Raw genomic sequence first — 27,991 nt, forward strand, 5'->3', positions numbered from 1 at the left:
GTTGGATCACAGCCTTCCCACCCTGCTGGGAGCTGCACCCACCACCTGAACCACCACATGGATCCCCAGAGCTTTTCTGGATCCCAAACATCCAAATCTGCTCCCCAGTCCCCCTGCTGAGAGCAACCCAACCACAGCCACAGCACAGAACTTCCCCTCTGCTCCATCCCATCCCAGAATTCCAGGGATGTGAGTGAAAACAGCTCCCTCCACCCAGCTGGTGATGCTGCATGTTTAAAAATGGAAATTTAACAAGCACAGCACTGCTCTGAGGCATGCTGGACCCACGTAACACATCCTGGCTATTCTGGGAAACAGAACTGCAAAAGAAAAAAAAAGAAAAAAAAGATTAATCCTTCTCCTCTCTGGATGATTCCAGAATTTTTAAGATGCTGAAGTCTAGAATTCAAAGGATCTTGAAAAAATAATTATAAATAGCAAACAAACACTTGGCTTCACAGATAACACAAACACTGATCCCATGAAACACATAATTGTCCCAGTTTGGTTTTTTTCTTCCCAAAAGCACAGGTTTATCCCTGGAAATGTCTCCTGGACAGAGCAGCTTTGGCTGTTCCTCTGTGGTGCACGATGTTTCATTCCTTGAGGTTCGGTGCATTCCAGTTCGTTGCCAGTCAGGTGTTTTTCCTCCTTTTCCCTTTGGAAAAGGAAAATTCCTAAGCTTTGTTACCTGAAAAAAAAAATTCCCTGGGTGAAAGACAGCAGCTGAGGAGAGCGGAGGGGTGGGTGAGGGAGAGACAGAGAGAATTTGAACTGGATTTTCCCAGATTTGCAGCCTGGAGCAGAACCTGGCTTTTTTATTTTCCATTTTTTTCTCTTCTCTGGTGTAAGAGGGAACACGGGGAGCAGCGGGGATAACCCATCCATAGGCAGCTGCTGGATTTTCCAATGGCTTGAGGCAGAGGAGCAGAAGCTGCCAGAGCTCCTGGGGGAATCCTCCCAGCTCCATCCTTCACACAGGGAGCTGCACGTGGCTCGGGGGGGGCTGTCCAAGAGTGCCAGCAGATGTTTTGGGTGGGTTCTTTTTGGCCCAGGTGTGTCCCTAGCCTCCCATTTTCCTCCTGGCTTGCCTCCTGCGGGATTTCAGGATGGTGTAGTTGGCGTAGCGCGTGTGCTGCTCTGACAGCAGGGGCACGTAGAACGCCCGCAGCAGCCGTGAGGACCTGGGGAAGCAGAGAGGAAAAGCAAATCGCCCTTCAGTGCCCAATTTTCTCCTCCTTGGTGTTAAAAGTTATTCGCCCTTCAGTGCCCAATTCTCTCCTCCTTAGTGCCACGAAAAGCAAATCTCCCTTCAGTGCCCAATTCTCTCCTCCTTCAATGCCCAATTCTCTTCTCCTTGGTGCAAGGAAAAGCAAATCGCCCTTCAGTGCCCAATTCTCTCCTCCTTCAATGCCCAATTCTCTTCTCCTTGGTGCAAGGAAAAGCAAATCGCCCTTCAGTGCCCAATTTTCTCCTCCTTTTCAGTGCCAAATTTTCTCCTCCTTGGTGCCACAAGTTAATCACCCTTCAGTGCTCAATTCTCTCCTCCTTAGTGCCACAAGTAAATCACCCTTCAGTGCCAAATTTTCTTCTCCTTGGTGCCACAAGTTAATCACCCTTCAGTGCCCAGTTCTCTCCTCTTTCAATGCCCAATTCTCTCCTCCTTAGTGTCACAAAAAGCAAATCACCCTTCAATGCCAAATTTTCTCCTCCTTAGTGCCACGAAAATTAAATCACCCTTCAGTGCCCAATTCTCTCCTCCTTGGTGCCACAAAAAGCAAATCGCCCTTCAGTGGTGTGAAAAATGCCAATCACTTGGTTTTTTTAAAAAAAATTTATAAGTTTAATAATAATCAAATGGTTATGAAAATAGTAATGTAATTAGAATAACAAAATTTAGAGTTAGGACAATTACAAGATAATAAAAAGCAAAGTATTACGGACGTAATTCTCTCGGACACTAAAAGCATCCCTTGTGAACAAAGGAATAACCTTAAAAGCAACAGCCTGTTGCATATTCATATATCTCATATATGAGGCATAAATTTCTTGCAAATTAAGAACTTTTCTGGTTTTTGTCAGCTTCTCCTTAATCCTGGTGGTTCCAAAAAGAGGAGAGAAGGTGGAAGAATGTTTGTCTTTATGATAAGGAGGCAGAAACTTTTTATGGGCCTCCTTTGCTGCCATCTCTGTGTGAAGAGTTTCTTGATTATCTCATCTTCCTGCTTGAGCTTGTAACAAATTCTATATCACAGAGTTTCTATTTTAACATTATGTTGTAACCTAAAACTGCATCTATCACACTACTTAAGAGAATTAATACAGCATCACTTTCTAACATTACAAATATAATATTCCTTGTAACATTTGCAAAAAGCCAATCATAAAATGTGCATTTTTCACAAGTGCCCAATTCTCTCCATTTTGGTGCCACCAGAGCCCAACCTCGTGCCCTCACCGTCCATTCCCAGCAGGATTGAAAGGGAAAGAGGGCAGGGAGGTGATTATTGAGAATAACTGTGAATTATTGAAATGACTGAAGGAAATTAAATCGAACTGTAATTATTGAAAGAAATGAAATCCCAGATGTGGATATTCTCAGTTCAGTTGGGAAGGAATGTAAATAATTCTTTATCTCTCTTGTTATTCATATTGTTTATAGATAAGTTCTGCCACTGAGGTCATTCACTGCACACCAATGGTGAGAGATGTTTTTACTCTGGGGCCAATGGAATCGCTCTAGACAATGCTGTCTATAAAAGAGAAATGTATTTTGAATAAATCAGAGTTTTACTCCCAAGCCTTTTGAATCAGGGTTCTTTCATCCATCCTGCCTCAAAAGCGTCAGGGAGGTAATTATTGAGAAGAATTGTGAATTGTTGAAATGACTGAAGGAAATTAAATCGAACTGTAATTAGTGAAAGAAATGAAATCCCAGATCCCAGCAACCAGGGGGCCTTGGGGGTCACACAGCCCTGTCCTTCAGGGCACTGTGAAGGTGAAGGGCTGCATTTCCCTCCTGGAATCTCCTCTTTTCCATCCCATCTTTCTGGCTGCCTTTTTCCCCACACTTCTCTGAGAATCAAACAGCAGCCTCGAGGGGAACTGGCATTTTGAAGTTTGGCTCTCGTGCTCATCTCTTTGTGGATATATTGAATTACAGAGGGCTGGGCAGCTCTAAAACCCACACTCACCCCGTGCCCTGGCACTGCTGGGAGCTGGCATTTCACAGCCTTTCAAAAACTGGACCAGTGGAGCACGGAGGGCTTAATGATGTCTGGGTGAAATTAGCACCTTTGATTGGGTTGCTAATTGCTGGCTGAGAGCATTCTGAATGAATGTATTCTCTCACTAATGGTACACTCCGGGTTTCAATGTGAAGTGGACAAATAAAATGTCCTTCAGCAGCAGCTCTGAGCTTTGTGAAGCTTCAAAAATCTGAGCAACTCATTGAAATCGGGGTTGAGGCAGAGTTTTGCTTCCTCAGCTTCTCTTTTTATGTCCTTAAGATCACCTGGATGGGAAAATAACCCTTGCCAGTGACAGAAAGGCTGGAAAAGCAGCAGCAGCAGCTCTCAGATTTGGATTGTGAGTGCTCAGGGATGGCACATCCTTGCTGGTCACTTCAGCCCCCACCTCTGCTGCTCTGGACATCCAATTCGAGTGGGTTTTTTTAGCAGAAAGGTGAATTGTATCTCTGGACATCCAATTCTAGTGATTTTTTTCCAGCAGAAAGGCAAATTGTGTTTCTGGACATCCAATTCTAGTGAAGTTTTTTCAGCAGAAAGGTGAATTCTGTTTCTAGACATCCAATTCTAGCGATTTTTTTTCAGCAGAAGGACAAATTGTGTTCTGTTTGCTTGCACTGGAGATCTTTAAAAAACGCAGCTGAAAAACAAAGGCAGGAACTGCCACTGGGAGCTGCATCTCCCCAGGGACTCCCGGGGCTCCTGCACAGCCGGGCTGGGCTCAGCTGGCAGCTCCTGCACCCTCAGGGTCCCCTCCCAGCTTCGAGAGAGGAACCTTCACCTCCTGTCACCTCTGTGTGTCAGCTCAGCCACCTCAGACAGCAGATGGCACATGGAAGGGGCTGGGTGACAGATGACAGGGAATATATTTAATTTCTATTTGCATTTGCTGCTAAATTTGTCCCCCAGAGACGGAGTGCGTGGAGCCTGAATCAGCACTCAGCTGCCAGCAGCAGGATCAGGCCATGGCTGCTCCAAGCTGGCTGAGCAGGGGCTGCTTTTCCAGGGGTTTTGGGCTCTGAAGGAAGCAAAAAAACTGGGATCTGCTCTGCTGCAGCACAGGGCAGCTCCCAGTTACCTGAGCTGAACCACAGTGATCCTTGAGCTAAGCCTGAATTTCAGGAGAAGCAACTCAAAAACTGCTCCAGCAGTGCCAAGGGAAGCTGTTGTGGGATGGAAGGAAACCCCAGGTGAAGATGTTCCAGTCCCCCCATCCCAAATTCCCAGACTGAGATGGAATGGCAGCACTTGGACACCTGCAGTGGTGAGAGATCCCTCCTAAAAGTGCATTTTGAAACCCGAGTTTGGTGAGGGCAGAGCTCAGAGAGAGGCAGGAGAAGATCAGGGAATGGCAGGAGGAAGGGGAACTCTGCCACAGAGCCACCTGGGCAGGTCCCAGTGCCACCTGGGCAGGTCCCAGTGCCACCTGAACAGGTCCTAATGTCAGCTGGGTGGGTCCCAGTACCTTCTAGCCACAGGAAGCTCATGATCAAAGCTCTCTGAAAACCATTTCGTGTTTGCACTTCCTCTGGAGGTTATATTCTCTACCAACACACACATTTCAGAAGCAATTCAGCCACTTTAAAAACAAAAATATGGAAAACAACTGGAGGAAAAGACCATTAAAGGGAACAAGACAGCCTCTTATCAAAGCAGGGTAATGCCATGCTCTAACAAGGTGACCCAATCATTAATTTTGCACTGCGAATTTTTTTTTTTTTTTTTTTTTGATGGAAAACCCAAGTGTTTGGAGCAAGCAGACAGCTCAGCCCTAAAGAGCTGGAAAATATGTGCTCCTCAGAGGGGAGCTGTGATATATTTCCCCTTTTCTGTGCCAGATTCGGAGCGCTCAGCCAATATAGAATTAAATGGACCTTGGCAAAGCAGCTTCCTGAGGAGCATAATTAGCTGGTGGCTTGGAGTGCTCTCTAATTCAATTAGCAGCACCATTTATCAGAGCCAGCTGAGATTTACATTTGCACTTGCTGACGTCAATGGGAGACTCGCAGCGAGCCCCAGAAGCCTCCAGTGCAGCAGGACTGAACCGAGCTGCTGGGGTCACTGCTTGCATTTATTTCATTTATTTTCACACAAGAGCTGCACTTTGGGCTGAGCTGGGGAGGTGCTTGATGGGTTTGGGTCTTTTTTTTTTACCCCTTGCTCTGCAACCACTGAGCTGCAAACCTGAAACCTCAAAAGATAAAGCAAGCAAGATAAAGCAGCTGTAAGAACACACCAATGTGGCTTTGAAGCAGAAATGCACATTTAAGGGCAAATCCTCTGCACAAGGAGTAACTTTGCTGCCTCATTAAGAAAATTCATTGGCCACCTCCTTCCCCCTTCCCAAATGGAGCAGCAGGTTCTCCTGGAAAAGAGAGTTCATGGAAGACCTTGCCAAGGAAAGCTGTGTGTGTCAGCAAGCTGGGACCAGCAGAGCTCTCCTGGGAGCTGCTCAAACATCACCACTCCTTCCCCCTGCCATTCCCAGCCCCACTCCCTGCAGGGAGCAGGAAGCAATCAGGTCTCTCCTGGAAAACAGGAGGGCACTCAACTCTGGGTTTGTTTCTTACAGAGTTTTTTCCAGGCTCTGTCCTGGGTGCCACCTTCATGAGCAGAGCTCTGAAGGGCTAAATCAGATCCTTGTACAGCTGAGGAGGGTTCCTGTATTTGCAGGGATGTAGGAACAACGTTCCCAGTTTGACAGCCCGGATCCCACTCCCTGACAGCCTGGAGGAGAGCAAACCCCAATCTCTGCCTCACAGAGACTCCTGGCCAGGCACCCCAGCAAGGTGTGCAGTGAGCAGCACAACCTCTGCAGAACAGACTCCAGCAGGGATCTCTTCCATGGATTTTCTGGTGCCTAATGAAGGTGTGGCCCTGCTGACTGCCTCCTCTCTCTGCCAACTTTCATAAAATTCTTCAGAGCTTATTCCCTCTGATGATTTATACCTGTGTTGAATTTGGCTGGGACAAAACAGAGTGACAAGTCTCCTGGGAGGAGGTGACATCCGCCTCATTTCTTGGGAAAGCAACCCCAAAAAAATATTGCTTTAGCAGGAAGCTTTATAAAGAAATTCTTTATTTCTTTATAAAAATACTCCTCACCACCCTCCTCATGGAGTTTCACCCTCTCCAGCAACTTAGGTCATAAATTTTGCAAGCAGGAGTTTGACAAAAGCTTCACTTTGCTGGGAAGTGGATTTCAAGCTGGCATTTACCCACAGGTCTCTCTTCCCTGGCCACTTTTGCAAACAGAAATCCCAGCCAGCCAGCTCCCATCCCTCCCTCTCCAAAGTGCAAATCCTACCTGGAAGCATCAAGGAATGGCTTGTAGGCAATGGTCAGCCACTCTTCTTTGTTGGAGGAGTACCTGGGCTCCCTCGGGCTCTCTGTTGCTGTGTCCAGGTCCACCAGGTAGTGGCATTTGGAGATGTCAATCTGCAGGAAGACAGACAGTGCTGGCCTTTATTTCCTGGGGTTTGGTCCCAGCAATCAAAAGAGGGCTGCATGCCCAGCAGCAGGTGAAATGCTTCATGCAGGACACAGGTAACACAATTTGAAGGTCTTCAGGCAAAACCTTTGTGGGGGAATCCAGCAGGAGAGCACATTATGAAACCTCCTCCTTCCTGCTGGGACTCCTGTCTTATCCTGCCTTACTCCCTCAAACTCTTCCTTGAGGGATTTCAGCTCACTCTCCCACAAAATTTTACTGCCAACTTCCTCGGCCACGCTTGAGATCCCTTTTCTGAAGGACCTTTGGGGTTTAAAGTAACAATTTAGCCTGAAAACAATTTAATTAGGTGGATAGCAGATGGCTCTGTGGCATCACAACTGAGTGGCAAATGAAATTACACCGCAGGAAACACAGCTGAGGATGCTGAATCCACTTCTTGCTCTGTGGGAGAGGAACATTCCAGGCCCTGGGAGAGGCTCTGGCTCATTAGCAGAAGGACTCCCAAACCACTAACCAAGTTTTTCTGGAAGTGATGTAGAATCATTCAGACAAAGACAAGTTGTGGCCTCAAGGACCTCACTTGTCTCATTCTAAATGCTGCCCTAAAAGGGCTGGGACTAAAAATTCCAGGTGCAAGCCATGTTTCCCTAATATCTTCACACTTTAGTGAAGCCAAGGATGATATTCCTCCTGCTCTGAGGACCAACACAGCACCTCTGCATTGATTTTGGGATTTACACAAGACTTGGGTGATGCACAGACCTTGAAATGAAAGAGAGGAATGAGTCTTAGTGAGCAAAGCTGCGAGGGATTTCTAAATTACATCCTCTCCTCTCTGTTCCCCTTTCCTTTTCCTCCTCCCACTCTTTCTTTATTTGATACCACAGCTCTGCCAAGTGGAGGAGAGCTAAATTGGATCCCATCCTGACTGACAGGAGTGGGAACAGCCCAGGGCTGGAGCTAAGGGCAAATCTGCTGCTGCCATGGGGTCTGGAGGGTGTCAGAAGTGAAGAGAAACTGCTTAAAAACCCATTTCTCTGAAGGCAGCTGCTGTTAACAGCTTTCAGGCCTGATCTGCTGCTCCTGCTTGGATGTTCTTGGTAAGAAATAATATTCCTTATCTCTTTCTTAGCACTTCCAGAGACAAATGCACCTCCCCAGCCGGGCAAGTGCAAGGTAAGTGCAGCTCAATGTGCTCAAGGAAAGAGAGATTGCAAAACAAGATCAAATCACTCTTTCCCCAGTGTCTCATAGCAACAGGAACACTGAGGTTCCCTCTTCCATTTCCAAGCAGAGCAGTAATAGACACTTACACCTGAAACACTGAGATCTACAGCCAATAACAGGTTTTATCCATGGCTCAGATAATCCTCCTGAACCATTTGTTTTCTCCCCTTTAAATGACCAACAGCCTCGTGCAAATATTTAGATTTATCCCCTCTCACAGTCCTGTCTAGTCCTTGCTAATTATTCTTCTACTTTTTTAAAAATCTGAATATGCTTGTACTCACTAAATCTGGGGAAAGACCTTGATCTCTTGGTGTAATTAGCAGGTCAAAAGTAAGAGTTTTAAGCCCCTGTTTAATTTCTGATTTCTGAAGAGATAGGCCCTTGAGCTTGCATAAGAAATAACAAAGTTGTAGGGTGACATTAAGGAGCAAGCATGAAACAAAAGTGTGTTTTGCTCTATTAGTCACAGGCTGTAGCAGCCAGCTGTCTGTGCTAAAAATAAGCCCCAGTTCAAGATTTCATAAATTAAATGCACTGCAGCAGACAGCTCCTCTCAGGTGGGAACACGCCTCCTTCCCATTTCCAGTAACTGCATAATCAGTCTCAAAACAAGAGTTTTAACCCAGAAGACTGCCAAGATTGAACCTGTTAGTAATTTTAAACATGCTAGCTAGCAATAATTTTAAGGCATTCCTATCTGTGCACTGGTTTTGTTTAGTTCAGCCAGGAAATAAATCAGTAATACCAATATACATTATCTAAGCTGATTCCCACGAATGCAATTAAGTTCCAAATTAAGTTCCTCCTCCTCAGTTGAAAATGTGATGAATAGTTTTATATTTAAAAATAAATAAAAGAGGAAAATTTCAATTCCTGCTCAGTGACAAATATTTTCTGTGGGGGACTTCAAATTATTCATTCCTGTGATCACATTAACACACTACACTAAACCCAAAACTGCAATAATTAGTTTTTACTTCTGCTGCTTCTTTTTTTGCCATTATGTCTTCAAACTGGCAGATGAAAGGCAAACAGAAGCCACTCACAAGAATGGGGAGATTTCCAAGCTCTGCAGAGGGACCAATTTTGCTTTGGAACTCCCAGGAAACAGAAATGGGGAGATCCACTCCGAGGCATTGCGTGGATTGAAATTATCCAGTGAGGTAAGGGACAGAAAGCAGAATAAATCCTTACGTATCGAGAGGGCTCCTCCTTGTTCTGGTCGTTCATGTCCGTGGGGATGCTCCTTGTGGCCATGGGCCCCTTGGCAAAGGGTTTGGGCAGCTGGCCCCGGAATTCCGACAGGATGAACTGGAGCTGCCAGCTGCAGAGAGCAGGGAGAACACTTTGTGGGGAGAGCACCAAAACCAGACCCAAGGACATCATTCCCAGACATTCCCAGGAACTTGTGGCCAGTGTGCGTTACCCTCGTTTTTAAAAGTGTTTTCTGTTATAGTTCTTTTGAAAATTTTAAGGTTCTTTTAAACGTTTTTTATGCCTCCTGATGTTTACATATTTCTGGAGTTCTCACACACTGTTCATGTCAATAATGATTGTTTTGCATTCTTCTTTGTGGGAGGAGAGAATTGATGGGCTGTTGGTTTGACCAGTGTGTTTGGAGAGGTGGCAATTCCATCCTGCACTCCACTGTCATTTTGGAACTCTATTGTGGCAAGCACATTTCTCCCCCTCTCAGGATTCTTCATAGAGGTGCACAGAGAGAAATGAAAGAGAAAACAATTTCTATTTCTGCTCCTTGTTTTTCCCATGTGGAACGTGTGTGGAGAATTGTTTACCTGGGGTGATGCTTGGTTGGATTCTGGTGAGGATTGTTTGAGCCTGGTGGCCAATCCAGTCCAATCTGGACTTGAGAGAGGGTCATGAGTTGTGTGAGAGAGTCAGAGAAAGTAGTATGTAGTTTTAGTATCCTCCTTTTATATAGTATATTAATGTATTTTAGCATAGTTATAATAAAGAAATCATTAATCCTTCTGAATTGAGTCAGACATCGTCATTTCTTCCCATTGGGTTCGCCTGCATTTACAATACTCTGTATATTGCAAAATCAAAAACAAAATTAGCTCCTTTTCTCTTTTAAACTTACCAAGCTTCTGTGTATTCATTTAGTGTCCAACAGCAACCAAGTGTGCTGATGAAAAACCTTCAGCATCCTTTATTTGGACACTTTAACACTGCTTATGACACTGCTGGTGACACCAGAGATCCGAGCTCCTGAGGGCTCCCCGTTATTCTGCCCCTCATTATTGTGCCCCTCGTTATCCATCTCGTCTAATTGCACCTCTGGCTTGGGGGCACTCACTTGTCTGGCAGGAGGAAGCTGCTGGGGAACCTGTGCCACTCCTTGCCCACGCAGACGTGGACTGGCCTCCCCTCTGGCACCGTGTGGATGCTGGGGTCAGTGGCAATCCTGTGGAATTCCGGGTACAGGTCCAGGGGCCCGTGGTAGCCTGTGGGAGGCACGACATCATCACTGAGGTTAAAGGAAGAGGGGAATTTAAGGAAAGCCTACAAAAATTGGTTCATGCATAAATTTTTAACTCGCTGAATAAATGAACTATGCTAAGAAGTGGCTGGATTCAAAGCTTCCCTTCTTACCCTTGGTGTCCCTACCAGTTTTATTCACATTTCCCTGTCCTGGCTGTCAATGGCCACCAAAACCCCCCAAAAATATTGATGAGGTGGGAAGGCTCTGATTGCAGCAATGTCCAACCCATCTCCATTAAGGACTCATGCACCTAATTCAAGTTTTACACAGGAAAATGCTTTTCCAAGTGGGATTATCTATTTGAAAGCTGAAATATCTGCTTTAATACCAGTCAGCTTTTAGATCAGTGGAGTTTACTGGTGGAAGGTGAAGAGGATTTTTAAGCGATGCAATTCACCCATACAGATATATGAATGAATGTATAATTAATAATTCCTGCTGACCATCAGAACTTATACCTTCCCCCTGCAGTGACAACACCCAAACTTCTCGAGGCTCCTGATTTGTACAGCAGAATTTTTGCAGGCTCTGAGCCCAAGAGCCAGGAGAGCAGAGGGCAAAGCTGAAATACCAACCTTTGAATAAGGCAACAGAGCGTGACAGTGACAAAAGGCCAAAGAGGAAGACAGTCCCCAGGGCCAGCCAGTTGGAGGACACTGTGTAGTGCTCCAGGCGGTAGCGCTGGAAGATGAAGTGGTAACATTTCTCAGGGAAGAGATTAAAAAAAAAAAGAGACAATATGAAGTTACTCCAACTCTGATCCGCTCAGCGAAACTCTCATTTTTCATTCAGTTCTTACAACACTGATCCGTTCAGCAAAATTCTCATTTTTCATAAAGATCTTCCAACAGTGCATCCCCCCCACCAGATCTTTGGGCTTTTTAAACTCAGAGCCAAATACACAAAATACTTCTGTGTATCAAAATACACAGAGACTCAGAGGGCTTAGTCATATTTAAGTGATAATTTGGGGTATTTCAGCATATTTAAGTGATAATTTGGGATATTTCAGCTCTTTTCCATAGGAAGGTCTCTACGTAAATTGCTCTCCCAAGGGCTCCAGGCATTCAGCAAAATTCTCATTTTTCATACAGCTCTTCCAACAGTGCATCCCCCACCAGATCTTCGGGCTTTTTAAATTCAGAGCCACCAAAATACACAGAAGCTCAGAGGGTTTAGTCATATTTAAGATAATTTGGGGTATTTCAGCTCTTTTCCTTAGGAAGGACTCTGGACCTAAAGTGCTCTTCCAAGGGCTCCAGTTTGGTTGCTCCCAGGTGAACCAGGGGCAAGTGTCCCTTCCAGACAGCTCTGCAGAAATTCCCTGCGCAGACTCACCTGATTTTCCATGCTGGACTGAATTCCTGCCTAACACAAGCTCCATGACCCAGATTTCCAGAGTGACCTCTGGTTGTTTACCCTGCCTGCACAAACCACAGCTTTGAAGTGGGTAAAAACACCACAGAGCACATTCTGCATCCAGCTTTAAACACAAGTCACTCTGAAACTGATAAAAAGAAAAAAATTGATAAAAGGAAAAAATTGATAAAAAGAATAATTGATAAAAAGAAAAACTGATAAAAGAAAAATTGATAAAAGAAAAATTGATAAAAGAAAAATTGATAAAAGAAAAAAAAAACTGATAAAAGTCCTTTAGGTTTGGGTTTTTTTCAATTAAAAAGCCTTTCTGGGAATAGCCAGGAGGAAACAGATCCAGTCCTTGGCTTGGTCCCTCCCTCCTGTGCTGCAGGAGTGGTTATTCACTCCCTACTCTCAGCTGGTTTCTGTTTCTCTTGTCCTGTTTGCATTTTTCTCATAACATCCACGTAGTTTGGAGGGGGAGAGTGACAAGCTTGTCCTGCTGGTGGGCAATCAGTTCCAGATTCTCAGCTGGATGCTCCAAAACTGGGCAAAACGTCATCAAACAGTGGCAAAATATGCAAGAAATGTACACAAACCGTTCCTAAAGCCATATTTGCAATAACAATAAATTAACATTGCTCTGTGATGTTCTGAGAGCACAGAGGAATTCTCAGTCAGAGCCAGAAAATCGGTGACATTCCAAGCTGGAAGGCAAGGACTGGAATTCATCTGGGAGTGAATAGAGATCCAGGGAGAGAACAGCATCTGAGCAAGGCAAGGATGAGGGATGGAGGGTGGGCAGGAATTCCACCTGTGCTGCACAGCAGGACACAGCAGGAACAGCAGGATGAGGCCAAACAGCTGGAACAGGCTCCTGGCTGCATTCCTGAGCCTTTTTAACAGCAGGAGATGAATCATTCTGAGCTTTGGGAAGGTTTATATCAGCCTGTATTAGTGCTTTGCTCTGTGAAGTGTTTCAAGTGATGTTTACTAAACAGCCAGGTTTTGGCTCTTCCAAATGTTCGATGCAATTCCCAACATTTAAATGAGATCCCTTTGCCTTTTTTTCAACCCAGTGAGGGATTCCTTCTGAAACACATCAAAATGCATTTCCTACACAGCCACATTCCTGCCCTTAAAGCTGAGCAGCCAAGGAGGCACAATTCCATCAGCAGGTTCCTGAACCCTCAGGGAATCTCTTGGATTTTGGGTGGTGCTGGCACTACAGCATCACAACTCCAGGAATTGCCACTTGGGATTGGAGAGCAACTCAAAGTCATGATGAAATAATGGCTGGGAGATATTCTCAGCTATTTATTAAAAACCACTAGAATTTACCTGAAGAGCAGAGAGAGCCACAGCAGCAGAGAGACAGATGAGGGGGTAGATGGGGAAGAGAAATCTCTCTTCTTTGTGAGGCTGGCTGAAGAAAATCAGGATCCAGATGTACATGGGAGCCAGGGTCAGCCAGTAGGGACGGCCCAGATTCTGAACTGCAAGAAACAAAACCTCAGCAAAGGAGTAATGCAAGAATTCCTTCTCTTGCACAATCCCCTCTCACACCCAAAGCCCACTCTGGAGACCCCAACATGCCCTGTTCTGAGCACCCCTGTTGCTAAAACCCAGGTAACACACCCAAACAGCCAGCAGGGCATTTTCCTCAGAGGTTGTTTTTGCAGATTCCTACAACACTGACAATTCCAACGGCCTCAGAAGAGCAAAAACAGAAAATAAGTGTTAGTGGATCCACCGAGACACAAAAGGCATCAGAAGTGCCAGGTCTGAAGAGGCAGACAGGAGTGCTGGGTTTCCTGCAGGGCATTGTACACACCGAGATCAGAAAGGGCCTCCTCAGGAGCTCCCCTTCCCCTCCCAAAGGATTCTTTAGAGCCTCAAGTTTGCCCAACCTTCACTGCCTCCTTACAGAAATAACACCAGAGAGCTCTGTCAGGCACCTTCTGCTTAACAGAGGAAACAACTGATTCAAAACCAACAACAATTACCCTGAATTTTGGTCACACGGAGGAGGGCTCTACACTGCCTGACAATTTTCAGTCCCTTTCCTACCCCCTTGCTACTCCCGACAGCAGAGTTAAGCAATTAAGCCGACGGCATTTCCCAGACAATAAGAACAAAGCACTTGGCAGAGTCGCTCCTGCTGTTAAGCACAAGAACACCAAGTGAACAGCAGGAAATCTTGCATTTACAGCAGCTCCTACTGAGCTTTTACTGCTTCCTGAGAGTTTGTCACTCACAGCCAAGGAACAGACACAAGCAAACACCCCTGAACATACGTTTTCATCGAGGATTGTGTTACTGTTTGCTGGAGTCAGTTAAAAAAAGAGAGAGAGCAAAGCACTGACTGGACTGATGAATCTGGAGGCTGCTGCTGAGCCCTGATAAATTTTCCTTGGGAAAACAGCAGAGAAGAATTTACACTTCCCCTCTGGAGTCACTTGCAAGTGTCATGTGTTTAAACTGATGTCATTTTATTCAAGAAAAAGCTCAGTGTGAAGCAGGGAATATTCTGCTTCCTCTTTTTTCTTTTTCTTTTTTTTTTTTTTTTAATTTTAACTCTCAGTATATCCACATCCACAGGGACACTTCCCAGAGCATGGGGAGCCTGGCAGGGCTCAGACCTGGCAGCTGAAATATCCACAGTGTCCAGAAGAGTCCAGCTTCAATCCCAAAAGGTCTCTACCCATTTCCAGCTGCAGACAAGGTGGGAACAACAGCAGCTACAGCTTTTCCCCCTTTAGGATTACTGACTGGGCCATTCCCAATGCATTAAATGTCAGAATAAAGCTTAGGAACCACACACCTTGTCAGGCTTGCTTTTTTTAACACGTTTTTCCTCTTGAGGTGGAGGCAAGGAACAATCCTGAATCCTAATGAGCTCCAGGAACTTTCCTGGTGCTCCAAAGGCTTTCACTGCTCCCAGTTTCACTTCCAGGAAAGAAAAGCTGCTCTTTGGCAGGCAGACTCTGCCAGCTGCCCTGCACTCACCACGGAATTTCTGCAGCAGACACTCCATCAGACAGGTCAGAGGCAGCACGAGCAGGGCCAGCACAAAAACCACATTGAAATTCAGAAAGCCATTGATGAAATAGAAGTACCAGGGTTCTGTACCTAAAGGGTGAGAAAAAAGAAAAAAGGAGCTTTGAAACACAAGCAGGAATGGATGGAACAGCAGCTTTGGTCCTTCTTTGCCTGACACAACCCACCAGAGTAGCTCACACCCACACCTGCCCAAGAGACTTCATTGTCTTCCTGCTCAGAAATTATTTTTCTCCTTATTTTTTCACTGGGGGTGAAAAATAGTCAGTATTACATTTGCTGCCTGAATCCCAGAGCACTCCAACAGCCAGCAGGACTCTGTGACACAGAGCTCACCCTTGCATTCAGGACAGCAAGGAAGCAGAGGTGGAAACTGGTAAAACTGGGAAACTTAGACCCCCAAATTCATTCTTTCTTTCTAACTGCAGAGGAGTAACACAAAACCACACAGTGTTGTGTAACTCTGGAGTGAGGGTGTTCATTCTGGGCTGGCAGGAACAGAAAATGAACCAAAAAGGATTAAGAAGGAAAGGAGTTTGTATTCTCACTTCACCCCAACAAAGACTGCCACTAAATGCTGGTTTTGGTCCCTCCTTAGACTCAGCACTATTTAAATGTCCCAAATTCAGGCTGTTCTGACACAAACAGGAGCCAGGCAGCTCTGCCTCCACACTTGGGAACTGGCTGCAAGCTCTGGAGGATGTAAACTGAAAGAAACTCCAGTCCAACTGTCATTTATTTAGACTCTTAATTCAGGATGCTTAAAGCCCTTCACAATGAGGAATGCCAGTTCCTCTCCACACATTTCCCACTCTCTCAGTGTGATTAGCTCAATCAGCCAGTAAATGACACGCGGGGGCTTTAATCACTGCACTGTTGTGACATGTGTCACATGCCACAGCAATTTCCTGCAATCAGAGCCACTTACATTGGGTCCGTGTTGAAATTAATCAGACAACTGAACAGCAGCAAGGAAAACCTGAAAGCTCTGCAGCTCCTGCAGCTCAAAAAAAGGGGAGAAGCTGCACTGGGAATGGCATAAACGTGGCACTGGGGTCACTGCTTGGCCAAGCAGCTTGGCTTTATAGAGGAAACCCTGAGTTATTAGCACTGAAAGCAAACAGCAATTATATAAATAAGTTTTTCATCTTTGAAGGATGAATCCAGGCACCATCCTGTCACCTTTCTGGCTGTGATGGAAAGCAAAGGGAATTCACCTTGAATTCACCTCTCTCTGCTCTGGTTTCAGATTTGGCAGCCTGGGAGTCAGGAGTGAAGGGCACTTTATGAAACACAACTCCTCCACAATCCAAATACAGCCCAGATAACACTGCTAATAAACAGATCAGCTACTCTGAAGCACAGCTTGCACAAAAAAAAGAAATAAAGCCTGCTTGCTCACATTTTATTGCAGTGTGACTGAATTGCCCAAAAAAACCCAAGCACTGGAGCCTCCCCTCCTTCTCCAATGAAGGATTTTCTTCTCTGTGAGAGGCTAAAAAAGAATAAAAATGGGGAAAAAAGAGAAGAGAACAGTGCACAGCAGGCAAAGAGCACCAGGCTGGCTCAGTGGTGACGCAGCCATTCAGAGGCACTCAGGCTCAAAGCCTCTCAGGGCAAAAGGGTTTTTATTCCTGTTATTCTCATGGCTCAAGGTGAACTGAGACAGAACTGCAGCCTCAAAAAGGATCGAAGTCCTGGCCCAGAACATCATCTTTGAAGCAGGGAGGGACACTGAGAACTCTCCATGCTCAGGGTAATGGGAGTAGGCTTGCAGAGCAGGAGAGGAGATGGAGAATCCTGCAAGGATCCACATCCCAGAGCTGGGCAGCTGTGGGATACAGGAGACAGAGTGGTGAAAGCAGTGGGAAAGGAACACCCAGGCAGCTCCTGGCATGGGGGTTCCGTGGGGGAAACCAGCTGGAAGCACTGTCAGACCCCCAGGGAGAAAATGCTTTGAACTCTGAGGTGTGGGAATGGCCCCGGGAGCAATTCCAGAACTCCAACTCAGGAGTGAATCAAACTTTGCCACGCTGCACCTTGACCACAGGAATGGTGAGGGCAGCTCAGGCCAGAGCAGGGCAGCTGTAAAAGAGGCTCAAGACAAGGAGCCCCACCCTGGGCTGAAGCCTGAGTGCAGGAACTGCAGCTGGCAAGCAGCAAGGACGCTGCAATAATTTGGTCATGAGTCACAGCCCTCATTCTGAGTCAGTGCTGCTCCAATGAACAGTCTGCTCGCTGCATTCCCTTTATTCTCACTCTGCTCAAGAAGCAGGGCTCCACAGAGAAAGGTGTCACATGAACAGCTCCAGCACGCTCCACCCAAGCTGAATAAAGCCTCCCAAAGTGGGACAAAACTTTGGTCACAAATTATGACTTCTTAGAATATAAAGTACACAAAAACACCCCAAAGCCTCAGAACCAGGGATATACTCTTGGCAGCTATTTTTTCCCTTGGCTGTAGAAACCTAATCACTCCAGGGAAATATTAATTTGCACAGAAAATATTTATGTAGAGGGAGCATATTGCTAAAGACAGAAGGAAAAAAAATTAACTGAACCTTGTCTCAAAAATACTGCAGTGCTTACACTGGAGATGATCTGGGCTGGTGACTCTGCCCCCATCATGTGAACGTTGGGAAATCCCAGCTTCCAAAGCCAAGAGGGATTGGCCAGCCTTTCATCTCCCCTGGCAGTGTTATTTCTCCCCAGTGTTCTGAAGCTCTCTAAACACACAGCGTTGTCCTGGCCACTCTGCATTAAAGAGCAATTCCAGGCAGGCTCTTTTACTAGCCCGAGGATGTTGTATGAATGTCACTGTGAATAAAACTCTTCAGGACAGATTGGTCCCTGGAGGCTTCTGGAAACAACTCATGCACCAGTGTGGAAAAGGTCAGGCACAAGGCCCTGCCAAAACCTATGAGAGACAGAGCCTGGAGTTTACTTACACAAAACTCCCAGCCCCACACTTCAGAGCCTTCCTGCAGAGGCCAAGAGCTGTGGCAGAGCAGCTGCTGTCCTGCTGTGGCACGGCACAAGTGACAAATCACCACTCAGCACCACCCAAAACAGCCCCAAAACACTCAAGCAGCAATGTCAGCTGCCAGGGGAAGCCTTGCTGCTGCTCACCACTGCTGAGCCCTCCTGGAAATGTCCTCTGGCCTCAGACAGAGCACAGAGATGGTGCAGGCATCCTCTGCTCTCTGCCAGCCCTCCTGAAGCCCTGCTAGAAATTAATTTCCAGCTCTAGAAGTGCAGGATAGGGACAGAAAGAAGTGTGGATTCTGCACCATTCCTCACTTCCCCAAAGCTCTGTGAGGAGCAGCAGCCAGGAACAAAATTCAAGCTGACGAACACACACAGTCACTTGTGCACAGACAGTGAGACACCTCCTGGCAGTTTCACGGGCGTGGAAAGTGAACAAAAGCAGCTCAACTCCCAGCGTGGAGGAACCGGGAGCTCACTGCCAGCTCGACAGAGACATCCCGTGTCCAGAAGCAGCAGCTGCAGCCCCTGGAGCCGGCAAGGCTGCTTTTGCCTCGGGCACGGCAGGAAATCACTGCCAGCCAAAGGCCAGCGTAGCCAGAAAAGCTCGGGCTGCCTCCCTGGCTGGTTATCCCCAACTCACCGTAGAGATCAGGGCCGTGGGGGGTGAACACATTGTACAAAACGATGTTGAGAGGTGCCACCACCAGCTTCCCATAGTAATAGCTGTCTACCACCACCAAAGGAACCTGGAAGAAAGCAGATTTTAGTTAAAGTGCCAGCAGCTCCAGCTGATCTTCCTAAAGGAACTCATGCCTTCTATTGCCATCCATTTCCTCTTTGTGTTGTTGCAGGCACTCACCAAAAACAGGATCAAGGACACCACACACCAGTTCAGGAAACTTTTCCACCTCTTCTTCAGGATCAACAAGTCAAAGGCAATAGGAAGCCTGAAAGAGAGAGCAGCTGTCAGCTGGAGGCCTGGAGAGCCCCACTGCAGGCTCTGCTGCCCCTTCAAAGCAGGAGACAGAACCACCACTTCACTGGCCTCTCCTCCTATTCCAAATTCATCATCCAGCTCAGGTTTTACTGATATTAATGCCAGGAAATCTGCCCAGCCGAAGTTGTTCAAAAGCCAGGGAGCCTGTAGCAACGATCCTGGGCTGAGCTGGCAGCTCAGTGCCTGCTGGCTCTGCCCAGCCAGGTGAAAAGCACCTGGCCAAGGGCAGGGACTGCTCCTTACCCCAGAGCTGCGCTGAAGGGCCAGCCCAGCAGGGCTCCAGCAGCCACCCCCAGCACTGCCACCGAGGTCCTGTCCATGTACCAGCCCGTCATGGCCACCACCGTGGTGTACATGCAGAAACTGCTGGGCAGGAAAGCTGCAACACAAGGGGATGAAAGGTCAGCACAGCTTCCCCACACTTCACCCAACACCTGCAGCGAGTGCTTTACACAAGTCTTACAGTGGCTGGGAAAACAGGTACAGCCAGCACACAAAGTGCCAAAGTGTCAGCCTCCTTCCCTAGAACAAAAGATGCCAAGGGAAAGCAGGCCAAGAGCCTGTTTAAAAGGCACAGCATTATTAAAAACAGGAGGCAGCAACAGGAACAGGCCTGGAAACTGGAACACAGAGAACAAAATTTGAATCAATGCTTATTCTGTCATGAGAATGCAACAAAGAGCACCCTGGAGATGGGATTTTTCTTCCCTCTGTCTTTGTTAGTGCCAGTGCCAAGCCAACTCACCTGCAGAAGCACAGAACATCCCCGTGCTGAGCACTAGGAAGGCCAACATCAGCCTGCTCACGTGCAGCCCAAACTTCTTGCACACAGCCCTGGGGAAGCAGCAGAAAAACAGGTACCACAAACCAGCCTCAGGGACAAGAATCAGCAGCACCAAGGCATGCAGAGCCACAAACAACTCATGGAGCAGCTCTGAGCTGGGGGATGCCAACACTCAGCTGCTGCCTCTGCCTGGGATTTCAGACCCTGGGTTAACACCAGTGCAAAACTCTGGACGGGGCCTGGCTTCTCCCAGCTGTGCTTGTGCAAATCTCAGTGGCTGCACTGCTATATCCATCCCTCTGTGATCCTCACCCCTCACAAAACCCCATCATGCAAAAAAGCCAGAGTACTGACAAACAAAAAACTCATGCAGGGTGGTGGCTGGAAAATCAGGAATCAAGAGGCAGCAGGTAAAAATAAAAATCCCATTTAGACAAGATAATTGCATGTTAGGGCTACTGATTTTAGTGGCTGTAAACAGCACTGGCAGAGAGATTACAGACAGCAGCAATCAGTGAGTTCCATCACATTCACTCAGATAAGCAAACACAGCACCAGACTCTCCTCAGCCTGCAACATTCCCACCCTGATTGCTGCCAGCAGTGAGAAAAGGAGTGGAGCCAACAAAAAGCTGGAGTAGAGGTGTGGGTGGGAGATCTGGGAGTGCAATTTTGTCCTAATTGTGGCGTTCTGACCAACATCTCAGTGAGTTATCACAAGAAATGTATTTTCTCATCTACACACGAGCCTCAAAGCCTGTTTCCAGTGGTAGGAACTGTCCATGGCACTCACACTGCTCCCACACATCCCCTGCAGATGCTCTGACACTCACTTGTAGAAGTAGAGTTCACAAATGCAGCTCAGGAAGGCCAGGAAGCATCGTAGGAAATAGAAGATGAGAACCTATTAGACACAGACAGAATCTGAATGAGACACAGGACACACAAATGGGCTTGTAAAGCACCAGGGGAAACCCACAAACCCTTGGAAATCCTTACAGGGAGGTCAAAGTTTGCCAACAAACAAAAAAAACCAAACAATAAGTGTTTTATAAACATGAAGTCAATTTCAACACCAAACAGGACAGCTGTTTCCCACAGACTAAATGTACATTTCTTCCTCTCAAAAGCAGCTTCCACACACAAAATTTACCTTGTTGGTTTGCAGAACCCTGGCATGGAACCAGGCTGGCAAGGCATGGAGCCACAGGTAAGCATAGGAGCGGATGGCATAGGCTGGAGAGTACTCCCACGTCTGAAACCCTTTCCCATAAATGAGGTAGTGTGTCTACAACAGAGACCAAATAAATAAATTAACCCGCAGCACGCAAAGCAGAGAGTTTTCCACTCCCCACCTCTGAATCCCAGAGCAAAATATTTCTCATTGAAACAGAGGGATCAGCACAAGGTTCTAAATAAATCTGCATTTGCACAAGGCAACTGGAAACTGAAACAGAGAGCACAAGGTTCTAAATAAACGGGTATTTGCACAGGCCAGGTACAAACTGGCAATGCCAATTTGGAACTCACCGGCTCCCAGTAGTTAAAGGTCTCGTCACAATCCGAGATGTTGCTCAGCAGAGCTGCACAGAACCTGGCCGAGATGAGACACTTGAAAGCTGTGGATCCTTCAGGGGCCCAGACGTGCCCCGCTTTGCTCCCGGATGATCTAACCCAAAAGGGGCGGGGTGGGGGGGGAAAAAAAGAAATTGAAAATTACAAATATGCAGCAGGGAGACTCGGCAAGGAGATCAAGGCTCACAAGGCGACCGTGGGCAAAGGGCAGGGGAAATGCCAGTCCCCTCACAGGGAAGCACCAGCAGCCCCCGGGGGATGCTCGGGCACCGGCCCCGCAGCGCGGACCGGCCTGCGAACCCCGGCACCGGCAGCGCCGGTGGCCCCGGTGGCTTCAGCAGCCTCGGTGGCCCCGATAGCTCTGGCAGCCTCGGTAACCCCGGTAGCCTCAGCATCCTCGGTAATCCCAGTAGCCACAGCATCCCCGGTAACCCCGGTAGCCTCAGCATCCCCGGTAATCCCGGTAGCCACAGCATCCCCGGTAACCCCGGTAGCCCTGGTGGCCTCAGCAGCCGCAGCATCCCCGGTAGCTCTGGCAGCCCCGGTAGCTTCAGCATCCCCGGTAACCCCGGTAGCCTCAGCATCCCCAGCAGCCCCGGTAGCCTCAGCATCCTCGGTGGCCCCGGTAACCCCGGTAGCCCCGGTGGCCTCAGCATCCCCAGCATCCCTGGTAGCTCTGGCAGCCCCGGTGGCCGCAGCATCCCCGGTAGCCCCGGTGGCCGCAGCAGCCCCGGTGGCCTCAGCAGCCGCAGCATCCCCGGTAGCCCCGGTGGCCGCAGCAGCCCCGGTGGCCTCAGCAGCCGCAGCATCCCCGGTAGCCCCGGTGCCCGCAGCATCCCCGGTAGCCCCGGTGGCCTCAGCATCCCCGGTAGCCCCGGTGGCCGCAGCAGCCCCGGTAGCCCCGGTGGCCTCAGCATCCCCGGTAGCCCCGGTGGCCTCAGCATCCCCGGTAGCCCCGGTGCCCGCAGCATCCCCGGTAGCCCCGGTGGCCTCAGCATCCCCGGTAGCCCCGGTGCCCGCAGCATCCCCGGTAGCCCCGGTGGCCTCAGCATCCCCGGTAGCCCCGGTGGCCGCAGCAGCCCCGGTAGCCCCGGTGGCCGCAGCAGCCCCGTGTCCCCGGCAGCCCCCGCTCGGTGCCCGCGGCACGCACTCGCTCCGCGGCTCGTCGCCGCCCGCGGGCTCTGCTCGCCGCCCCGCTCCGTCGCCGCCGCCCGCCCGCGGCCGCTGCCGGGCCCCCTTGGCCGCCATGCCGGGTACGGGCAGGCAGCGCCGCCGGCGCCGCGGCCCGGCCCGAGCAGCCGCGGCAGCGCGCCCGAAGCCGCCGCCGCCATCACGGGTGTGGGCAGCGCTCCTGCGGCGGCGGGGCAGCGACCTGAAGGGAATTTTGGGGGACTCAGGGGGTTTTGGGGATCCCAGGAGGAATTTCGGGGACCGTGATGGGAATTTTGGGGGTCCCGGGGGGGTTGGGAGCGGGAGTGATAAACAGACCGGGACTGACAAACGGACCGGGAGCGACAGAGGGACCGGGACAGAGGGACTGGGAGCGAGAGACGGACAGGGACCGACAGAGGGACAGGCACAGGGACAGCGATAGGAACTGCGACAGGGAGAGCACTACCGTGCACACCCGAGGCCATCACCCATCTGTGTCCATCACTCACCCACCCGACTCCATCACCCACCCGGGTCCATCACCCACCCGAATCCATCACCCCCCGGGTCCATCACCCACCCAGGTCCATCACCCGCCCGGGTCCATCACCCACCCAGGTCCATCACCCACCCGGGTCCATCACCCACCCGGGTCCATCACCCACCTGACTCCATCACCCACCCGAATCCATCACCCACCCCGGGTCCATCACCCACCCCAGGTCCATCACCCACCCGAATCCATCACCCACCCGGGTCCATCACCCACCCAGGTCCATCACCCACCCGGGTCCATCACCCACCCGAATCCATCACCCACCCGGGTCCATCACCCACCTGAATCCACCACCCACCCCGGGTCCATCACCCACCCAACTCCATCACCCACCCGGGTCCATCACCCACCCCCGGGTCCCTGCCCTGCACACGCGGCCCCAGCGTTCCCCCAGCCCCTCTCCCATGTCCGAGCCAGGGTCCATGCCCGCCCTGCCCCTGAGAAGTGAGGGAACGGGGAACGCACCGATGGAAAATGTTGTTTATTTGGCTCCTGCTCTGATCAGGAGATGGGGGAAGCACGGCACAGGAGGGATATGGAGGGGTTGGAGCGTGTCCAGGGAAGGGAACGGAGCTGGGAAGGGAATGGAGCCCCAGGACAGCTGAGGGAGCTGGGAAGGGGCTCAGCCTGGAGAAAAGGGGGTTCAGGGGTGACCCTATGGCTCTGCACAGCCCCTACAGGAGCACCAGCCAGGGTCGGGTTCTGCTCCCAGGTACAGGGACAGGAGGAGAGGGAACAGGTTTGGGTGGACACCAGGAGGAATTTGCACCAGTAAAGAGATCGAATCCACTCTCACAGGATCCTAGGAAAGAGAGACTCCACTTTATAAAAGGTTTCATGACATGCACACGGAACAGGAGCGCTTGGCCCTCATTAACAGGAACTCTCACACTCAAATGTGTGCTCCAAGTCCACCCTGCCCTTGTGACAGGCACTGCAACAGCACAGTGTTAGGTCCCACACACGCAGGTGATGTTTTCCAGGTCAGAAAGGGGCACAGGAGCTGCTGGAGCCCCTGCAAAGCACGGGAGATGTTCTACCTCAGGGTCACACCCAGGTGTTGCTGGATTTCCTCCCGAAAGCGCAGCTGCATCTCTGCAGCCTCCCGGCAGCCCAAGGCTCTGTCACAGGACTGGAAAGTCACCCTGTAGCACAGGCTCCTCCGTCCCGTCCCTGGCTGCTGGAAATTGTCCCTCAGCTGGATGGAAACGACCATTTCACCCGACACCCTCCTGGCAAGGCTGTGAAAAGCCACTTCATCAAAGTCCTCCCCGTCAGGAACCCAGAAGCTGACGTCGTGCACGTAGGAGGGTGGATAGAGGGAGAAACTCTTGAAAAGCCTCAACTCTCCCTGAGGAAACTGCCCGAGGAAGCGCCTGTCCCACGTCCAGAGCATCCTCCAGTCGGATATTCCACACAGCAGCATGGCCAGGAGGTCCAGGTTCAGCGAGGCTGAGACAACACCCAGCTCCTGGCTTTTTAACTCCTCAGGAGCTGTCCTGATAACCCCCACGCAGGAGCCCGAGGGCTCTGCGTCTGTCCCCACGCAGAGGAAATGCTGAATTTCACCAAGCTGCCATTCAAAAGCAGCAAAGTCATTTAGCTCAGCTCCAAAACTTGTGGCTTCCTGCAGGCTGATGCTGGGTTTGAAGCCAGAAGCGCCCCGGTGAAGGGAATTCACGGTGGTTTTAATGTTCTCCACCAACATCTGGATACAGCTGTGCTCCGTGCCCCTGCGAACTGCAAGCACAAGCAGCATCTCGTGGAAGACAGGCATGGAGTGGGGAGTGATCCGACATTTCCTAAAAACTGGCCCGGAGAGAACGTGTAGAGTCCCTGGGGAAAAAGTTCTTTTTTGAATTATTGCCTGAGCATGAGACAGGAGGGAAAGCCTAAGGTAAAACTGCTTTGGCACTGAGCATCCTTCCTGTACATTCTCATCCGTGTCCTGGCCAAAATGGGAACACAGAACTGCATCTGCCAGTCCCTGAGACATTTCCTCAGTGCTTGGAGCCTCCCCTGGGCTCGGGGTGATCCAGAAGATGCTGGAGTGGCAAACACCCCCAGGGTGCCCTTGGTGGAGCAGAGGAAGGCAGGAGCTGATGTTCTGCAGGGGAAAAGCTTGGCTGAGCCCTGCACTCAGCTCCTCCTTTATTGTCCTTACTGGATGACTTGAATTAACTTCGAGGAAACCCCTGTGACAAATAAAAGTGCAAATTACAGACACCATCTGTGATTGCCTCCCTGTGGCCATCATTTCACCCAAAACATTCTTCAACCAGAAACTTCCTAATCAAAGCCAAGTCTTTCACCAAAGGTGTTGCACATTTTCAGGGCACTGGTGTTCGTCTGCAGGTTACAATCAAGAATTAACTGCGATTTGCTGGTAAAAAAATGGATTTCCCAGCCACTACATCCATTCATCTGACCCCACTGCTGGGCATTCCCACTGAGAGCAGGAGAGCTGCTGCTGCCAAAGAGAAACTAATTGTAAAACTCACCTATTAATTTTATCCACGAGGACCTGGGGCACTTGAAAAGAAACTTTTTGGCTTCCCAGTTGTGTCTGGCAGCTCACGGGTGTGAAACACGGGGGTGCTGTGCTCCGTGTGAAAATGTGGTTCAAAGCACCCTCCACACAGAAGGATTTATCCTGACTCCTGAAAATGCACAAAAGCAGAGCAAAGTCACTGCTAATTTCTGATATTTAATGGGCCCCAATTAGGCCAGAAGTCTCTGGCAGCATCAACCCCCAGTCTCCCTGCCTTTGGGCTGAGGTTGATACTTGTTCTGAAACGGATGCTTTTGACCTTTAAAATCCTCAGATGGTCTTATTTTTAGAGGGTGCTTTGGCAGGAAGCTTGCATTTTAATCTTGGTGATTCTGCCTTAGAGATGAACAAGAACTGCAGCTATTTTAAGGGAAATTTCAAGGAAGATTCAAAGGAAAATTCAAAGGGAGATTCAAAGGAAAATTAAAAGGGAAATTAAAAGGGAAATTAAAAGGGAAATTAAAAGGAGTTCCTCTCCAGCCAACAAGACACTAAAAGGATATTCTAGCGCTGGGGCATTTTAAGAGCACAAACATCAGAATTTCAGTTTTGCCACGGGTTTTGTTACCTGTACCCTGTGCATTTGTACCCATCGATAGTCCCTGCTTCAAAAGGATGAACGTGGCTCAGGATGAAGCCAGCTGCTGCCGCCACAGCCACGATTTGCCAGCTGTTGTGCCATTCCCTCCGGGGCTGGTCCGCAGGAGTGCCTCCCTGCCCATTGCAAAGCGCCACGTGGATTTCTCCCTCCTGTGCCAGCACTCCTGCACAGCTGGAAGGGAAGTGAGGCAAGCAGGAAATCCTGTTAGCACAGCCCCAAAAAAAAAAAAAAAAAAATCCAAAAAACATCTGGAACGCAGCTGAAAAGCTGTGCCACGGCAGGTAATGAACACGGAATTATTTCGCGTTTATTTACCTATGGAAAAAGCCGGCGAGGAGCTGCCTGTTCTTCACCACCCCAGCTTTCCTCCCACAGTGAGGGAAGTTGAAATAAATACGGTCAAATTCCCGTTCTCCCGGTACAAAGTGCTCCTTCAGCTTGGTGCAGTCCACGGAAAATACAACCTCGGCTCCTGCAAAGGCAACACAAGGCTCTGATGGCTATCGGGGTGGAAAAATTTAAATAAAGGAGGGAATGCAAATCCTCCAGGGCGTTTTTAATTCACCAGGAGCTGTCCTGATAACCCCCACACAGGAGCCTGAGGGCTTTGGGTCTGTCCCCACACAGAGGGAAAATTTTAAGTAGGTGAGAGCTGCCTCGAGCATTGGCAACGATGCCCTGTGGGTTCCCTTTGCTGGCTTTCAGGGCAGCAGAAACTCCGCAAAACACCTGAAATCACTATTTTTAGTGCTGTTTCAAACTGATCAGATTTTAAAGCGATTCATTTAGCCAGCTGGGCCGTTCCAGTCCCTCCCTTGAGACGCCCGGGTGGCTCCCAAGGGACACGGCAGCGGGGCGGGGATGCCAGGAGGGTGACAGCAGGGTGACAGCGATGCCAGGGGGGTGACAGCGATGCCAGAGGGGGTGACAGCGATGCCACGGGGGTGACAGCGATGCCAGGGGGGTTACAGCGATGCCAGGGGGGTTACAGCGATGCCAGAGGGGGTGACAGAGATGCCAGTGGGGTGACAGCGATGCCAGAGGGGGTGACAGCGATGCCAGCGGGGTGACAGCGATGCCAGGGGTGTGACAGCGATGCCAGAGGGGGTGGCAGCGATGCCAGCAGGGCGACAGTGATGCCAGAGGGGGTGGCAGCGATGCCACAGGGGGTGACAGCGATACCAGGGGGGTGACAGCAATGCCAGGGGGGTGACAGTGATGCCAGGGGGGTGACAGCAGGGTGACAGCAGGGTGACAGCGATGCCATGGGGGTGCCAGCGATGCCAGGGGGTGACAGCAGAGCTCTCAGCAGCCCCTCCGTGCCCATCCCCGCTCCCGGTGCGCACCCACCGCTGGCCCGCAGCCGGCGGATGCTCCGCGCCGCTGCCCCGCGCCCGGCCGCCTCCTCCTCGCTCTCGTAGCAAGTGGCCACCACGTGCGTGCCCGGTGCCCCGCAGAGAGCCGCGGCGAAGGAGAAGTTGCCCTCTCCGAGCAGCAGGACGCGGCGGAGCGGCGGCCCCATGGCCCCGGCCGGCCGCGGGCGCTCGCCGCCACCGGCGCTCGCCGCCACCGGCGCTCGCTCATGACGTGCGGCCGGTCCGAGGCCGCTGCCGGCGGCGTGGCGGCCCCGCGGACATCCCCGGGGACTCCTCGGTAGCCGCCGGGCCGCCCCCGGGCGCGGAGAGGCGGCGGTGTCCCGCAGAGGATGCGCGGCGGTGTCCCCGCAGAGGATGCGCGGCGGTACCCCCGGAGCGGAGCGGGGATTCGGGCAGCTCTCCCAGCCGCCTGCAACAGGAAATGGGTGTTGCTTCAGAAAAAAAAAAATAAAAAACACCAGGCTGTTTAAAAAGCCGAGGGATTGTAGACTCGCTGAATGGCTCGGGTTTGAAGGGGCCTTAAAGCTGATTTTGTGCTGGGACATCTTTTGCTAC

At 49.9% G+C, this 27,991-nt stretch overlaps 1 protein-coding gene across 3 annotated transcripts; it reads right to left on the reverse strand.

Moving 5' to 3' along the window:
• Positions 1-214: 214 nt before the first annotated feature.
• Positions 215-27,926, reverse strand: LOC110470400 (ALG9 alpha-1,2-mannosyltransferase). Of its 3 annotated transcripts, XM_085560248.1 has the most exons (18): positions 27,411-27,652; positions 26,376-26,532; positions 26,028-26,231; positions 25,410-25,568; positions 21,156-21,294; positions 20,779-20,913; positions 20,459-20,529; positions 19,588-19,676; positions 19,086-19,221; positions 18,705-18,792; positions 18,486-18,591; positions 14,807-14,929; positions 13,139-13,293; positions 11,014-11,143; positions 10,253-10,400; positions 9,127-9,256; positions 6,556-6,686; positions 357-1,184 (listed from the first exon to the last, which is right to left on the reverse strand). In XM_085560248.1, exons 1-18 carry the CDS (start codon positions 27,580-27,582, stop codon positions 1,064-1,066), a joined length of 2,394 nt encoding a protein of 797 aa, XP_085416374.1. In that variant the 5' UTR covers positions 27,583-27,652; the 3' UTR covers positions 357-1,063. The 3 variants fall into 3 exon arrangements, with proteins under 3 accessions (XP_085416373.1, XP_085416374.1, XP_077644150.2); XM_085560247.1 differs by lacking the exons at positions 25,410-25,568; positions 26,028-26,231; positions 26,376-26,532; positions 27,411-27,652 and adding an exon at positions 22,351-22,471 and having other exon boundaries at positions 215-1,184; XM_077788024.2 differs by lacking the exons at positions 357-1,184; positions 6,556-6,686; positions 9,127-9,256; ... (9 more) ...; positions 20,779-20,913; positions 21,156-21,294 and adding an exon at positions 23,377-25,103 and having other exon boundaries at positions 27,411-27,926.
• Positions 27,927-27,991: the final 65 nt, after the last annotated feature.

This window comes from Lonchura striata, chromosome 24, assembly GCF_050655825.1.
Source record: "Lonchura striata isolate lonStrDom1 chromosome 24, ASM5065582v1, whole genome shotgun sequence".
Classification (NCBI taxonomy): domain Eukaryota; kingdom Metazoa; phylum Chordata; class Aves; order Passeriformes; family Estrildidae; genus Lonchura; species Lonchura striata.

Bases quoted from the DNA above. Each gene is read 5' to 3' on its own strand.
- LOC110470400 (XM_085560248.1), bottom strand. From the start codon at position 27,582: ATGGGGCCGCCGCTCCGCCGCGTCCTGCTGCTCGGAGAGGGCAACTTC. The intron at 26,232-26,375 runs GTAAATAAACGC...CTTCCCTTCCAG, and splicing joins CTCGCCGGCTTTTTCCATAG to CTGTGCAGGAGTGCTGGCAC. The intron at 1,185-6,555 runs GTAGGATTTGCA...CTGCTTCCCCAG, and splicing joins CCATTCCTTGATGCTTCCAG to GTCCTCACGGCTGCTGCGGG.